Source organism: Cupressus sempervirens, chromosome 6 (assembly GCF_028749045.1).
Source record: "Cupressus sempervirens isolate cs-2001-9-10 chromosome 6, ASM2874904v1, whole genome shotgun sequence".
In the NCBI taxonomy this organism is placed as follows: domain Eukaryota; kingdom Viridiplantae; phylum Streptophyta; class Pinopsida; order Cupressales; family Cupressaceae; genus Cupressus; species Cupressus sempervirens.
In genome coordinates, this window is record NC_143123.1 from 117,665,352 (window position 1) to 117,681,893 (window position 16,542).

At 36.2% G+C, this 16,542-nt stretch overlaps 1 protein-coding gene across 1 annotated transcript; it reads left to right on the forward strand.

The window, feature by feature from the left end:
- The first annotated feature begins 232 nt into the window (after positions 1 to 232).
- Positions 233 to 16,133, forward strand: LOC149551496 (uncharacterized). The gene is made up of 4 exons (XM_089786991.1): positions 233 to 1,170; positions 13,448 to 13,879; positions 14,769 to 15,069; positions 15,367 to 16,133. Exons 1-4 carry the CDS (start codon positions 721 to 723, stop codon positions 15,504 to 15,506), a joined length of 1,323 nt encoding a protein of 440 aa, XP_089643117.1. The 5' UTR covers positions 233 to 720; the 3' UTR covers positions 15,507 to 16,133.
- The last annotated feature ends 409 nt before the right edge of the window (positions 16,134 to 16,542 follow it).

Here is a 16,542-nt window from a genome sequence, read left to right on the forward strand (position 1 = left end):
CCGGCATCAAAATGACATTTTACTGATTTTAAAAATTATTTTAAAACTGTTTTATAAATTTATATTTAATTAAATATTGTAATTTTGATGCTGGCATAGACATTGCCAACCTTACTAAATGACTTTTTATTATTATTATATTATATTTAATGTCATCATAGATCAACCTTACTAATCCTGTTAAATTTAATATTATGCACCTTAAAAAACACATCATCACATGATGCCATTTATCTCCTATAATATTTGAGCAGACCCTCTAACGGGCTGCATGGGACCCTGCTGTTCATGAAAAGGCCAAAAATATACGGCTAGGAATAAGACAGGGAAAAATTCTCGGCTTGGCGTGAATTTGTGCTGAACCCTTGCATGTTCTCGACATCATTTTCAATGGAAAGGAATTTAACACGTAGCACACCACCTGGACAGCCAGAATATTATCGTTTGAAAATGCAGGTTCATCGATTGAGCATATCAGCTGAAAAAAAGTTCTTTATATTTTTTTCAATGAAGAATAATTTAAAACCTCGTATGCGATTTGAAGCCACGCGTTATTCAAATACATTTTCTCTGGAACTTATTCAGGAAGTTTTTCGACAGCTGACGTGAATTTAATAATTTATTACGAGGCAGATATTATTTAACCTCACAGCAGCAGCAGGAGGTTCAAAATGCCCTAATTGTAACCTTCTCCTTCGATTTTCAGCTTGTAGATCTTTAATGGCGAACGGAACACCGGATCTGGAAATTAATACGCACTCTCCGAGAAAGGAAATGAAGAAGCCCCTTCTGTGGAATCAGACTCCATCGACTCGCCGTTCGGAGGAGGCCGAGATTGATCCTGCGCTTGCGCGGCTGGGAAAGCTGCTGATCTTCCTAGGAATCGATCAGTCGACCTCGTTCAGGGTAGTTTATGGTTTCTTCATCTTCTTCGTCTTAGGGATCGCTGTGCCTGCTGTTGCGATTTGGGCCACCACCTGCACAAACTGCCGAAGGTTCGAGGTCACCAAATTCGAAGTGATGGCTGAAATTTCGAGCGCCTGTTTAGCTGCCTTGTCGATGCTGTGTATGGCTCACAATCTGAAGAAATATGGCCTCAGGAAATTTCTGTTCGTTGAGGTTCATCATCCTGTTGTGCGCTTTCGTTACGATGTCAAGACTCAAATCCGGGTAATTGCATTTCAACTTCAGCATTTTTTAACCTCTTATATGTAGAATTGTTTCTGGTATTTTTCAAGATTTCGTGGACATTGTGTTTGCACAGTCCATTCATCATAGATTGAAATGCCTCCGAAAAAATTGTAAATTCTTGTTTTTAGAAGAATTTGAATGAAATGTTTTCGGACTTTTTGAAAATCTGCGGAATTATATCTGCGTTTTTTAAAATTTCATTTACATTTTGTTTGCACAATCCATTTATTATAGATTTTATTTGCTTCTGAAACTACTGAAACTATTGTAATTTGCCTATTAATTATTCAGAAGCATTTGGAAGATTTTTGAATTTGTAAAGATTTTCTCCTGGCATTTGCGATTGAAATGGCTGAAATACAGGTGGATTAATTTCATTGTTTTCCACTTTCAGATCATTAGAATCCTCAAAACCAGCGTAGCCACACACTTAGAAATATTTAATATTTTATCACGAAATTAAATAAAAGAACTCTAGAATTCTTTTCCACCTGTGGATGTACAGGTGTCGAACCCATCTTGTTGTCATGAAAAGGTTTTGTATTTAAAAGTGTAAGGAGTTGCATTTAGGTTGTTTAATTCACGATTAGATGGTTTTTAGGACACCGCTGATTCATATTGATGATTCCCAGTCACTTTTTTGAGAATTCATTTCCATATTCAAACTTTTTTCTCCGCATAGATAATTTTTTAAAATTAGATGACAAAGAATTATAGTAAGTAATAAAAAGATTGTGGAATTAGAGTTCATATTTATAAGAAATATAATAAATATTAGAAACGAAATAATTATATCAAATACAATAATAGAATACTGTCTAGCATTAAATACAATAATAGGGGACACTGAGTCTAGCAAGACAATACAATTGTAATAAAAAGTTGTTCTCAAGATGAGATTATAATCAAAGTGATACACTAGCAGAGTGAACAAAATTAGTAAACAACCACCATAATCTGTAGTGATAAACTTTGTTGTAATTTTAGATCCAAAACAACCTCAACAACAACAAAATGTGTCAATAGCCTCAAGAATCTATCAACATGGATTTCTTCAGATGGAGGAGGAAATTCACCATAATGTCTTTGTTTTTTCCACCCATGGTGTGGTCTGCCGATTCAGGGGTTTTTGGTCCAGTCTTCGAGAGCTGCATGTTTGTATCTCACAACTTTGGGAGCCCTTACTCACTGGTACAGTTCATATTTATCCTATGGCAAAGGATCTTTTTATTGCAAAATTTCAAGTCTCAGGACAAAAAAGGATATTGTCGTCATTTTTTTCACTTGGGAAGACAAATTATGTTTATTCTTAAACCTTGGCACTCTAATTCCAACCCTTCTTTTGAAACATTCAACAAATTTCCTTTCTAGGTTCGCTTCCCCATCTTCCCCTTCATATTTGGGTTGATCCTCTTCTCGAGGGAGTGGGAGAAGCTCTTGGGGATTTTCTGATAATGGATGACAAATCATCTTATATTCTTCATTCCACCTTTACTCGTATTTTGGTTGACTTGTATGTGTCGAAGAGGCTACCTGTTGAGATTTTAATCAAATCTTCTAAGGGTAGTTGGATCCAAACCTTGGACTTGAATGGATTCCCTTCAGGTGTAGAAGGTGTTTCAAAACTAGTCATGTGGCGGCTCAATGTAGATTAGAGAAAATGAAAAAGTCCGCTTCATGGTGAAAATGTGCTTCAATTCATCATTTTTACAGTTGAGAAGAAATCTGACTCCCAAAGGAGTTTCTCCCAGGTGGTTGCACAGATTGCCTTGCGTCTTCTTCTAAGGCATTCCAGTTACTGATGATGGGCTTGCTATGGCCAATGTGCCTCAGGTTGCTAATTCAGTTTCTTCTCATGCTATTCTGGCCACTTGCGTTGTGTTTGAGGAGGTTGGCTTGCAGTCTATTGTCCCTCCCGTTGTTTCTCCGGATGTGAGTGGGAATATGCCCCTGGTGGTTATGTCCCTTTTATAATGCTATGGCTATTAATTCTTGTTGCACCCTTGGGGATGTTGGGCTTGTTTGAAAAAATTGTGACTCCACCTTGAAGAGGGTGGGTTTTGCTCGCCTTCACTTTCAAGATCATCATGTTCCAGTGTTGGGTTTGTTGGTTTAGCAGGATGTTGTTGTTAAGGTGGAAGAAGGATCTATCACTGTGAAAGGAAATAAATCTAAGACGTCTACACCCTCTTTTGACATGACTCTTCTTTCCCACAAGGGCAGTGCTAAAGGCAAATCTTGATGGTTCCTAGTTGTGGGTACTTGGGTTGGAGTTTTCTCTAGTCCTTTCTTTCTTGTTACTTGCTGGCTTTTTGTGTGCTGCATTTGTTTCAGGTTGTGGTAGCTTGCTGCTGAAACCCATTTTGTGGTCTTTGTTTGTTCCTTCTTGTTTTGATGGGCTTTCATGATATATCTTTTATAATCCTTTTGTAAAAAGTTTCAAGTCCCTTTGAAACTCATTTTTGCCTTAATAAAAAACATGGATACTTCAGACTATCTACATGAAGTCATTAACATGATGTTGTACTTGTGGTAGATTACTTTCTAACTTAGCTTTCATGATCACATGCAACAAAATCCCCACTATGTTAGATGTTTTGCTTTTCTTCAACCATGTTTGGGCCGATTTTAGCTTATCAATATCTGCACTGTTTGATCACAATTGATAGTATGCTAGTCGCTTTTAGAAGACTTTGTGAACCTTGCTAGAGATATTAATCTACATAAATAGTGCCGAATAGAGGCATTCAACCCCACTCTTTTGCATCTACAATAGTGTACACTCAAATGGTTGGGATAGTAACATCATGTATATCCTATAGGCCTACAATAGAGCACTTTATAGCTCTTTGGGGCATAGTCATTTCCACACATGACTTGGGATGTAGCCCATGCCATGATTTGAAACATCTTATTGTACACCATCCGCATCAAAGCTGTTCTCACAACAACAAGAAGTAGACAAGGTATAAATTTTTTGTGGCACTTTGAAAATATGCATTTTTAAGTTCAATAAATAGTTATACACAAACAGTAGCAATATATAGAACACAATATTAACCACTCCACCTCATGCAATTTATGTTGGTCACCACAAGGTCAATTTTATCTTTAGCAGGAATGCTTTGGTGCTACACTTGGTATTCAATACGAAATCCTTAAGTCATATTTCCTGCTCATTATAGCCACTGATTGTCTAACCTGCTGATTTCAACTTATCCCATTCCCAACAAACAATGGAGAATATTATCATTAATACACTCCTTGTACTCGCTACTAAACAACTCTTTCAAATATTCCAATTAGGTAGTATATAGATTACACTAAGGGGTTACATTCTTGAGCAATATTGAGCATAGTTTTTATAAACTAAATATTGATGCAATGGAAGCCACTACTCCTTAAGGGGGTTCAATGATCTAAGTGCAAAGTTCCACACTCTCTTTAGTGGTGTCATTCATGCACTCAACTTCACTCAATGTGTGCATCACAATGTTCTCACATCATTGCCTTCATACCTCTACATATAATTTTTAGATTTAACAATACAACACTTCTCACATGCATATAACGATCTTACTCATGGTCAACGTACCAATATGTAGTTAGATCATATATGCATGAATTGTCAACAATTGCATGCTATGTTTATATATGCATGTTCTCGTTGGTGGTCTATACACCACATAGCAAGATTGTAGAACTGACATCGTACACATTTGGCATATCATCACCCACACCACATGACTATAATGCAATTTGCACTATATTATGTTTGATATTTTCCATCAGCCTGTCTACATAATGTATCATATGCTTGGAACTTGTCGGTTTATATGTGGATCTTAGTTGACATCCTATTTGTATAAATACCTACTTCGTACATTCTATAAACTAAATTAGGCATAACATATACATTTTTTTAATGTTCAATGATAATCTAAATAGAATTGACATATCTATTGGAAACCACCCACATTTGAATATTTTGATTTGCACAGATATTTTCCGTTGTACATTTTATAACTTTAGACATTAGTAACTAATCAATCAAATTATCTCTACATCCACCTTGCTTCAAACACGGAAATCCTTACAGTGAAATCATTCTCTTTGTTTCTTACAGCTCTTATTAATGAGCGAGAAACTCCATTTCCAAATGGAAAAAGAACTTGATTACTAAATCCAATGCACATCGTCTTCTCATCCATCTTGTAATTAGTAAAAGGAGGCAAAGTGTGGAAAACACTTCAAAACACTAACATGTGGGAGATATGGGAAACTTTATATAATTTTAACTTATACTAAAAGAAACACAGATAGAAGAGTTATTAAAAATGATGAATGTTATCATAAAAAACACAAGATATATGTGAGAAAAAAAACTATTGGAGAGCAAAACCCCCCTCTAAAAAAGCACAACAATTTGTATTATTTGTAAAGAAAGCGATTGCAATACAAAGGACAACAATAGGCTTCTTAATCAAGATTAGAAGACAATAAATCCTAAACTTGGGGAGATTCTAGTAGCACAAATTCATGTACCAAAACCTTTTCATAAAAATCAATACATTATGCACACTCAAAACCAAACGGCAAATTTACCAACCACCTATAAGCATACAAATGATGTTTGCACACCAATATCCAGCCCCTCACATATACCTCAGAACTTTGGGTGCAAAAAAATGACTATAATAAGGTATTAAATAGATTCTTACTTGGTTTATTACAATCATGAAATAATCTGTCATAATTGATAGCACTTACAACTGTAAGAGAATCTATCATAACTGACAACACTAACAACTGTAAGAGAATCTGTCATAACTGACTATTAATAGTTGATTCTCTTTCAAGCTTTCATAACTGAACTCAGGTGCCCGCCTTCTCCATGCAATGATGTCTCTTAGCACTTTTCTATTTTGTCATAAGATAGGTTCTTATACATCATAACTTGTCACAAGTCATTATAGCTTCTTGCAAACTGCCTAAAATGCCTACATGTGAAAAAATAGCTCCAGTCGAAAGTGATGTACCCATCTCCTCATGTTCGGACAAAAACATCCTTGTCACATCCCATGTCGCCTCTGAGCATATGATGACAATTTACTGTGTCATGTCAAGCAAGATGACAGAATAAGATGTGCATTCAAAAATCCAATATAAACACCTTAATTTTCAACAATTACATCTCTTACTAAAAAAATGTTATAAAATTAATTGTAGTATACATGTTTTATAACATATTTAAGTTAAAGGAAAGACTTTTTTGAGTTTATTAAAGAAAATAGTCACAAAAGATGATCTCAAAAAGTGAAGGGAAATTGGGCATCCCAAATAAGTAAATTGAGATTATTGCATTCAATACCTATCGTTTCTTCACATAAAGATGACAATGATGACAATGTGCTGACAAACAGATAACTATACTAGAAAACGATATCAGACAGTTTATTTTCTTGATTAGAATCTAAGAGGAAAGTGCTTGCAATTTTACATCATGTTAGGTCAAGTAGTTTCAACAACATGCATCCATTTAGTCACCAACACAGAATCATTAAAAATAAAGAACAAGGAAGACAACTCCAGCACACAAATTTTACACTTGGAAAACCCTTGTGGGTAAAAGCCCCAATCTCGAAAACTAGAGAGCCATTGTACCATTTAGCAACATAATACAATTACAATGTAGCCTTAAGACTTTGTGTTTACATTGGGATTTACATCATGCTCCATTCTAGAGAAAATCGGGTTGTATAACCTCTGTGGAATGGAATCCTCTCTCTTACAACTCTTTTAACAACACTTGTATTTATAGAGCTTGCAATGCAAAAAATAATAGCATCTCCTCAAATAGAAACTCCTTTTTGCACATAAATAAAATGTCTTTTTTACTTCAAGCTGTTTTTGGTGGAAAATTTGGTCATATACTAAGCTTTTCAAAACTATGCAACAGAATAAAACAAAAGTGTTGCCACACATCACTTGGAGGGAACTTTGAAAAGCTCCTAAGCATTTCTATTCTCAAAAAAATCCATCTTTGTGATAATTGTCACAATTTCTTTCTTGTTTTGAAGGTTATAGCACCCAACTCCCTAATTAAACTATATATCTTGATAATTTATAACTTAACGTAAATTCTTTAAAATCAACAACATAAAATCAATTAAAAGTAATTAAATTAAATTTACTTAAAGACTCCTAAGATTGAGGCACTTTAATCCCTACAGAAAGGACCGCAACATTTGAAATAGTATTTAAGAGGACCCCTGACATATTTGTCACATTTTTCATGAGGTTTCATTTGAAACGTTTTTATATAATTTAATAATTTATTGTAACACATAGGGGAATACTTGAACGAGTTCCAGTGCTTGTGATAGAAGTCGTTGATTTGATACCCACACTTATTGATTTAATTTCATACTTATTATGTTCTATTGTTTTCACAACATTGAACCAATAGTTGTGACTTTAAAGTTGTTAGAACAATGATGATTACCTATAATTGAATGAAACGTATCCTAAGTTACCCTAAGTTGTAAAAAAAACTAATGATATGATGCCACATCAATTGTGCAACTATGGGTATCCTTGTTGCACGACCATTGGTTTGACTTTTTATTTAGGATGTTTTAGACATCTTCACAAAAAGTACTCCACTGTGACATCATAATTGATGACGTGGACTTAAAACCTTAGTTTAGTTTTAAGGAGACGACTTGCCAAGTGATTTGGAATTTTTCCACATAGGATTTGGATAAGCGTGAAGTTAGGATGCTTAGGTAGTGGGTCCTCTCCCCTATTCTTATGTGTTTATAAATATTGAACATAAATTAAATTATAGTAAAATGATATTTAATTCATCCATGTAAGATTATATTTCATCAAAAACTTTTTCTTACATCAAAAAACACTTATAAAGACAATCTTAAACGATTTGTTTGAAATTGCTTTCACTAGCGAAGGAGTTGGGAGGGGACATTATTGCGAAGAATAGATTGATAATGGTTGGGGTTGTTCATTGTGTGATTGTAAAGCCTATTAGAGCCTTTTTCGAAATCAATATTCAATGATCAATCAAGCAAAAATCAAAGTTGCCACCAACTGAAGTCGTGTACAACATTTTGTGTGTATGGGGGGTGGTGGATTACCTATACTATATCACATAAAGCTTGAATACTCAAGGTATTCCCAACTTGGAATAATATATGATTCTGTGTTATGAAAGTAGTCGTACAAGTAAAAATATCATTATTTCACGAGGATTATGACATAGAAAAAAACACCTGTACTTTTGACTCTAAGGGCAGGAAAACAGTCCGAGAAACTTTGAAACTCGGACGATGAAAATGGGCATTGTGAGAGAAATTATCCAGCCCAAGGTCTTGGAGGGTAATGATGGTAGAATTCATCTGGAGGAACTGATTGATCCGGCTATGGTGATTTTCAGTGATAATGCTAGGGAGGTTGAGATGAATCTCCTCAATAATGCCTGGAACAACATGGTGGACAACTTCCGGTCTATCAAGTGGATTTTTCATGAAACTAAGGAGATAAAGAAAAAGTTGTTGGCTCTGGAAAGGAAGGGGAAGATGGGATTTACAAAATTAGCAATTTGGATAACAGGGTAACTGAGGTGGAAAAAAGAATGGAAAGAATGGAGAGCTCTGTCCACAACACTGCTAACCAGAGCTTCAATATTATCAAAGCCTTAAATGATCATATCAAACAACTACATTCTATGATGGAGGTTAGCACAGGGGTCAAAGATGACAAGGAAAATGAGGGCAATAGGGTAACAAAAAGATGATGTCAACCCCCTTGTTGATAGCCCGAGCAATAGAACGAGATTGAACAAGAAGAAGAGGGACAGGGATGACTCTCCTGATGACATACAGTTGATGAGTGAAGCAGCTGAGACAATGGAAATGCTGGAGCTCAAGGTTGCTAAGCTGGTCAAAATACGATGCCCTGATTGGTTCCCCTGGCTTTTTGGTTTTTCCTATGGTTTTTTGTTTGCTAGGCTTGCCTGTTCTTTCAAAGGTTGTGTTTTGTTTTGTTAAGTTCTCCTGGCCTTCTATCGCCTATTGTTTCTTGTTGGTTTGCCTCATGTTCAGGACTTGATGTTGATTTTTTTGTTTACCTTTGGGTTTCAGGCACCCGTTAAAACCTGTTTTACTTAATCAAAAACAATATTATTATTTCCATTAATTTAGTTGCTCTTGTCTGTGAGATAGATGAATGTGAAGTGCTTTACCAAACCATGAAGTGATTGTAGAAGGATTTATGTATAGCTTTTGGCCTACAGTTTAGATTCAAAGTCAAAACCAACTTGAGTGGTAGCTTAGTAGCGGCTTAGGTACATCAACCTCATGGAGGGGTTTTTATTTGCATCAAGGAAACCACCAAGACAAATAGCTTACAAAATTCCATAATCCTTTCAAAGCCAAATAGTTCAAATGCATAAAAGTCTGGAGACAGAGAACATGTATGCCAATCGACACTAGTAATATAATATTTGTAGGCCCATCAAACATTTTATAATATTTTTGGAAACAATTATGAGCGGTCGAGCTGTACATTGAATTTCTCGTTACAAAATCCAGGGCAAAACTCCCTTTTTCTCTAATTGCTTCCATACCCATCTTGTAGTATTAAATGGCAAACGGAAGTCGAGAAATGGAGATCCGAGTGGATTGTTTGGGGCAAGAAATTGAAAATTTCCTCCCATTGAAAAATATCACGTCTAATCCAAGCTCCGAGGATGCCACTGATATTAATCTCAGGCATAGACGCTTGGGAAAGCTGTTGTTTTTCCTGGGAATTGATCATTCGACCCCACTTAAAGTGGTATTTGGTTGCTTTTTTTACACTAGGGATTGTTGTGCCGATAGTTGCTTTGTGGGCGAATGTCTGTAAAGACTGTACACAAATTGAGGTGACTAAGTTTGAAGTGATGATATAGATATCTGGGTCATGCTTAGGTGCAGTGTCAAAATGATGTGCATGGCTCATAATATTAGAAAATATGGCCTCTGGAAGTTTTTGTTTGTGGAGGTTCAACACCCACTCATGCGATTTCATTACAATTTCAAGAGACAAATTTGGGTAATAACTATGGTCGTAAATAATTACTGATTTGAGATGGAATTCTAGATTCCTTACCAGTTATATTGGACAACGAATCACAAGGCAATAAGACATATAAAAAACACAAACACTCGGAGCATTTGTCTGCTATAAGTCCACTGCTTCTCTGGCTTTTTGCACTTTAACCTGCTTTCCAATTAACCAAAGTTTATAAGCTTACCTTGGCTTATAATAAGCTTTATTGCGTGTCTTACCTTAGTTTAAAAGAAAACTTTGTTTGGACACACAGATGCTTTAGTCGGGACATTATGGCTTAATACTTTGATACCAACTTGGGGTCTCACAATCCTTATAGACAAGATTAGTCAAACACCAATAACTCAATACAATTCCGTATTCAATGCATCCCAAATACTTATCCATCATCTTTCTAGGTTCTTGCCACATAAGGCAGGCCCTCATATTTTCTTACCATGCAACCAATTGAAATGAAGCAAGGGTTTGCATCTTTCTAGGTTCTTGCCACATAAGACATGCCCTTATGTTTTCTAACCTTGCAACCCCAATTGAAACCAAGGAAGGGGTCACATCTTTCTAGGTTCTTGCCATATAGGCGGCCCTCATATTTTCTAACCATGCAACCCCAATTGAAAACAAACAAGTGGTCACAAGAATAAAATACAAGAAACGTAATGAAAGCTCTAACATTTACAGATTACATATTTTTCAAGGTTCACACTAGCTAAATCTGGAAGATTGCCTTTACCCAGGCACCGCAACTACAGCCCAATGCAGACCAAGATGCAAACACTTATGCCCATAATATAAAGTGGGGATATCATATTAAATATTAGTCTGTTCATTCAGAACATGTTCCCATGCTGTTGTTTAGCTTATTTAGGCTAGCAGTGGCTGCTCAACTTTTCTAGGAAATAATTGTGGAGCTGGTGGCCCTTTTAATATGTATTTTGTAGCTTAAATTTAAGTAGGAAAGTGACATCTGAATTAATTCATTGAATAATATTTTTACACAAAAGAAAGTAGAAATAAAATCTTTTAAAAAAAACAAGGGAGAAATATTTGTGGAGCCGCGTGGTGTTTTTGATAATAAGAAACCACTGCTTATTTTCCACCCCTCCTCTTTTCCCACACATTATTTTTAATTGCTAAATAATAGCTGCTCCACTTAAATAACTAAAGATTCTATTAATCCTTTTTAGACACTTAAAGATTTTCATTGGAACATGTAACTGCTAAAATTTAAGCACAAAATATACTTGAGCAGCCACATGGAAACACAAAGTTAGAATTGTTTATAAAGCTGTTTCAAATATATTTTAGGAACTTATTAATTGTAGTTTGTCAAGCGGCCTATATATATATATATATATATATAATGACTTCTTTTTGGTATCGTCAATACATATTTCTGGTTATTGTTTCGAACTGTATGATTTGATAGATAAGGATGTTGTGGAGTGGGTCACGATTCAGACTACATTATCAGTTGCATGCTTGAAGCCCTTGGGTCACATCCTTATCTGGAAGCCCTAAAGACAGTATTGCGATTGAGAAAAACATTGACTATGAAATGGCATGAACAAGGGGCATGAATGAGGGACATACTGGTCCTTGTGTAAAATGATGTGAGAGTGCACATGAATGTAAGCCAGAACTGCGTGCTTGAGTACAAGATGACAATAAAATGGCATTTGTTTTATGCAGGCTACCATGTTCATCTCAATGGTCATTATTTGACAACTTATTCATGATTTTATCGAAGACAAATAATTATTGATTGATCATGGTTATGTGGTGTTTCCAAATAGGAAGGCCGTATCCATTGTTGTCTGTTTTAGTCCAAAGTATGTTTATCTATTAAGGAAATGAGCCACACCCGAACAGTAAGACTGGTCAAAAAATGGGTGAGCATACCAAAAGAAAGAAAATGGCAAGTCCCGATGTTGGAAAATAAGCTACACTTAATCAAAGATGGACCAATGACTAAGAGGGCCAGTAGCTCAATGGTAGAGCAGCCTAGCAACAAACGGGCGATCTTAGGTTCCACTTCAAATGTCGGGAATCAGTGTTCACATAGGCATTTAGGTTAGCACAATTAGTAAAATAGAGTTATGTACATTAGTATTAAGTTGTTGAGAAACAACATAATATTAAATGATAGTATTTTTGGCCGTGAGGTAAAACAACTCATATATTTAGGAGTTATTATATAGGTTTCCAATAATATAGGATATGAAAATCTTACATATATGTCATTTATGATTGAACAAATCAAGGAGTGGAATATAGAAATGTATTATTACATAAATTTTCTTCTAATCTCTAATACTAGCTAGTCAGTGAAAAGTATACCATGGTATCAGAGCCCGGGTTAACCAAGTGCCCAGGTTCACAAAGGTAAGCCAAGCTAGGATCCCTCACCACTGTAGTGTGGCTGAAGAGGAAGGGTGTTGGAAAATGAGCCATACCTAAATCATAGACGGACCAGTCACCCAGAGGGCCAGTAGCTCTTTGGTAGAGCATCTCAACAGTGAAGTGGAGGTCTTGACTCTTAGGTTCAACTCGTAGTTTGTCCATTAAAAGTTTATCCCCTGTGCTTGAGTTCTTGTTGGTCCATGGAAAAATCACTGGTATCAGGCCAAGAGCCCAAAACATCTGTAGTGTGGCTAAAAAGGGGATTAAGGTATTTTGGAGGAATGAGGCATACCCAAATTGCAAAGGGATGAATCACACAATGGGCTGCTAGCTCAGTGATAGAGAACCCCAGCAGAAAATGAGAGGTCCCATGTTTGAGTCATAGCTGGTCCTTTGAAAATTTCAACTACCATATCCAAGTTTAATTTCTGAGAATTTCTACACATCTGAACGAGTGAGCATTGGGTTGTTTTGTAGCAGTAGCTGATTGACAGTGCTCAAATATGTAGTACTAGTTGAATCGGGAACTTGCTATGACATTTTGTTTTTTATATTTTGGGTTTTCTCGTGTTAAATATGTGGGAACCATATGTGATCAATCATCAAATATTAGCTCTGCAGGAGTATGTTCTCTTAAATGGATGGTCAGTTGCTTTAAATGTTTGTATATGATCAAGGATCATTAGTGCTTGGACAACTGACTTTTGGATATTTCTTTCGACAGGAAAGCTTTAGTCTTCTTAAATGGGTCATCTTTCCTTGCTTTGTGGTGAAGGTGATTCGGGAAGTTCTGCGGATCATACATCTTCATGAAGAATCCTGGTGGCACACTGCAGCAATTCTTATAGCCATCCTTATATCATGGCTTTATTTGACAACTGTTTTCCTCTCTGGGTGTGTTCTATTCAACTTGGTGTGCAAACTTCAAATTGTTCATGTGGAAGATTTTGGAAAGCTTTTAGAAGGAACATCTGATGTGTCTATCTTCTTAAAGGAGCACATGTACCTCCGCTTCCAGCTTTATAAAATAAGTCACAGATTTCGTTTGTATCTTCTTCTTGCCTTATTGCTGGTGACTGCTAGCCAGTTGATGATTTTTTTCGAGACAGCATATTACAGTGGAACCATTACTTTTATCAATGCAGGCGATTTTCTGGTAATTACTGATTCTTAACAACACCTGGCTTCTTATTACTCTTTTTTGTGCTCAGTAACTTTCTTCTATCATTTAACAGTGTGCATATCATATTCTTAAGTAAACTACGGGTTTAGAATGTTTCCTTCATGAATGATCTGGTTCTGTTTTGTTTTTCCTAGTGGTGATACCATCATCGTGTGTTATTTTGGTGTTAATATACTTGTGGCTGGGCACTCTTAGGTTTGCCACTCAGAAAAACTAGTGACACAAAGCCCTTTATAGAATCAAAATAGACTAAATCTTGCCATCCAGTACTTCAGTTTTGGGCCCTTTTCATCTGAGGCCTTTGTTTTCAAGTCTTCTAAATCATAATCCTTTTACAGCCTTTGTGAAAGGCTGTTAACAGCATATCAAAGAAATTGCCAAGTCGTGCTTCCAAATAGTTGGCCAGAGTTTTTTACTAATAGACCTCTAGTTATGAGCTTTTTGCCTTTTGTTCCCTTCAAAAGGTAAGACGGTGATTTATTTAGTGCTTAATGGACTATAGAATGGTAGAAATCATTATCAACCTTTACTTAATGGACTTACTTGTTTGGATATCTACGGCTTATGGTTAGCTTTCATGTGAGTTATAAAACCTGTGTGTAAACACCAATTTTCAACGTGGCATACGTTATAAAATTCTATTGTGTTGTGTTATTTGATGGAGGCAATTTGTGTACATCCCTTGTCTTTATATATGTGTCTGCATTACATCTTATTATTCGAGAGTTCTGAAGCTGAATCAGGCAAGTCCAATTATTCCAATTTTATTATCTGTGCATGGTGGAATACATTGGTTTTCTTAAGCATACATCATCGTATAGACAATTTTCAACATGAATATAACATGATGTATAATTTGCAGGTATTGTCTGCCGTGCAGCTTGTTGGTGCTTTGCTTTGTTTACGTGCAGCAGCAAAAACTACACATAGAGCCCAAAGAATAGCTTCAATTGCAAGTCAATGGCATGCTATGGCAACATGCAATGCATATGAATCAAAGGATGAGGCTAATGGGAATGGTCCTGTACGAGATGAAGACCCAATCTATTCTCTAATGGTGGCTGACTATGAAAGTGATTTTGATTCTTCAGAAGACTTAGCATTTCCAGCTGAATCTCATTTTGCTTCTGATGTGGCTTCGTATCACAAGCGACAAGCCCTTGGTAAACTCTAGATTTGCTAAGTCTAATGCTGGTCAAGTCCTGACATAAATTGCAAAACTACTATCTTGATAACTCTAAAAAACGTTTAACTCATAAATTAGGGGATATAAAGTAATTCTTTAGCTGCTTCATACTAATTTGTGATGCAAATCTTACAAAGGTTAGAACATCTTTGTCGTGCAATTAACTCATTTAACTGTTGTACTTTGTTGTTTGAGGGTTTCTTCAACCACCATCTGTTTTTATTCCTCATTATGCCCTTCGATGATTGATGATTTTTCTGCTTATTTTTTACAGTGATGTACTTTCAGTTCAATCATGCTGGGATCACCGTTTTTGGATTGGCAGTGGACCGAGCCTTGATGATTACCCTGCTTTTTATAGAGTTGTCCTTGGTATCATGGGTTTTGGGAAAGTCTATAGTTGGAAAATCGTAGTGATGTATCAGAGAGCCATCTACCTTTGCTACAGTAGCTGATATTGCTGGAAAATCTCAACAAGAAACTTAATTGGCGTTTGCCAAGCACGGAATGTTGTCAAAGAACTACTGGAGGAGACATTCACAACGTATATAGGTTGGCTTGGGAATGCTGATACAGGAAACCAGTACAGCTTGGCTGACATGCCTTTTATGCATTAATTAGCATGTGCCTTATGTTGAGAATGTCGACTTGGTCTGTAATTTGAAGGAGTTGAGTCAAAGTGAGCAAGGTCAGAGTGAAAATAGGGATACTTGTAGGTGTTGATGTGAAATATTACTGTCTTAGTTGAGATGCCGTATATGTATTTGATTGATATGAGGCACGTAAGACCAATGATTTCGTCTGTACCTTTTTTAGGGAATTTAGAAGTGGAACTGAGCAAGATGTGAGCGAAAATAGGGATGTTTAGTTGGTGTTGCCTCCCTCTCAAGTCTCCACCTATTTATACAAGATGGAACCATGAGAGCGGAGAAGATGAGGCTGTTATCAAGCAAGTTTGTACTATGAAGTATCAGGATTATCCTTTTTCCTGTAACCTTCTGTTAGCAATTTGATATTGATTCTTGGTTTAAGCATTTGTAACTAAGCGTCACAATGGGCAATGGACCTTTATAATGGAACACACTGTTCGTGCTTCACAAGATGGTATACTTTATTCCTTTATTTTCACCACCGTCTCGTAAAAAAAGGAGTGAATATTACCAGACAACTTTGCAAGAGGATAAAATATAATTGGTATGTACGTGGACATCGAATTCCTCGGGTGTTCCCGAGGTGATGATATTTCTCCAAAATTCTCATTTTTAAGAGGAATTCGGGGCATTCGGACCCCAGATTGTTTGGAAAAATACCGAAGGGATTCAAATGAGAGAGAAGCACGGATTTCTCCTGTGATAGTTTGCATTATATAACAGCAAATGCATTCAGCATATTCCGTGTTGGTGATCTAATTTAGTTGCGTCGCAATTCAAGCAACTTCCAGATAGTGGCG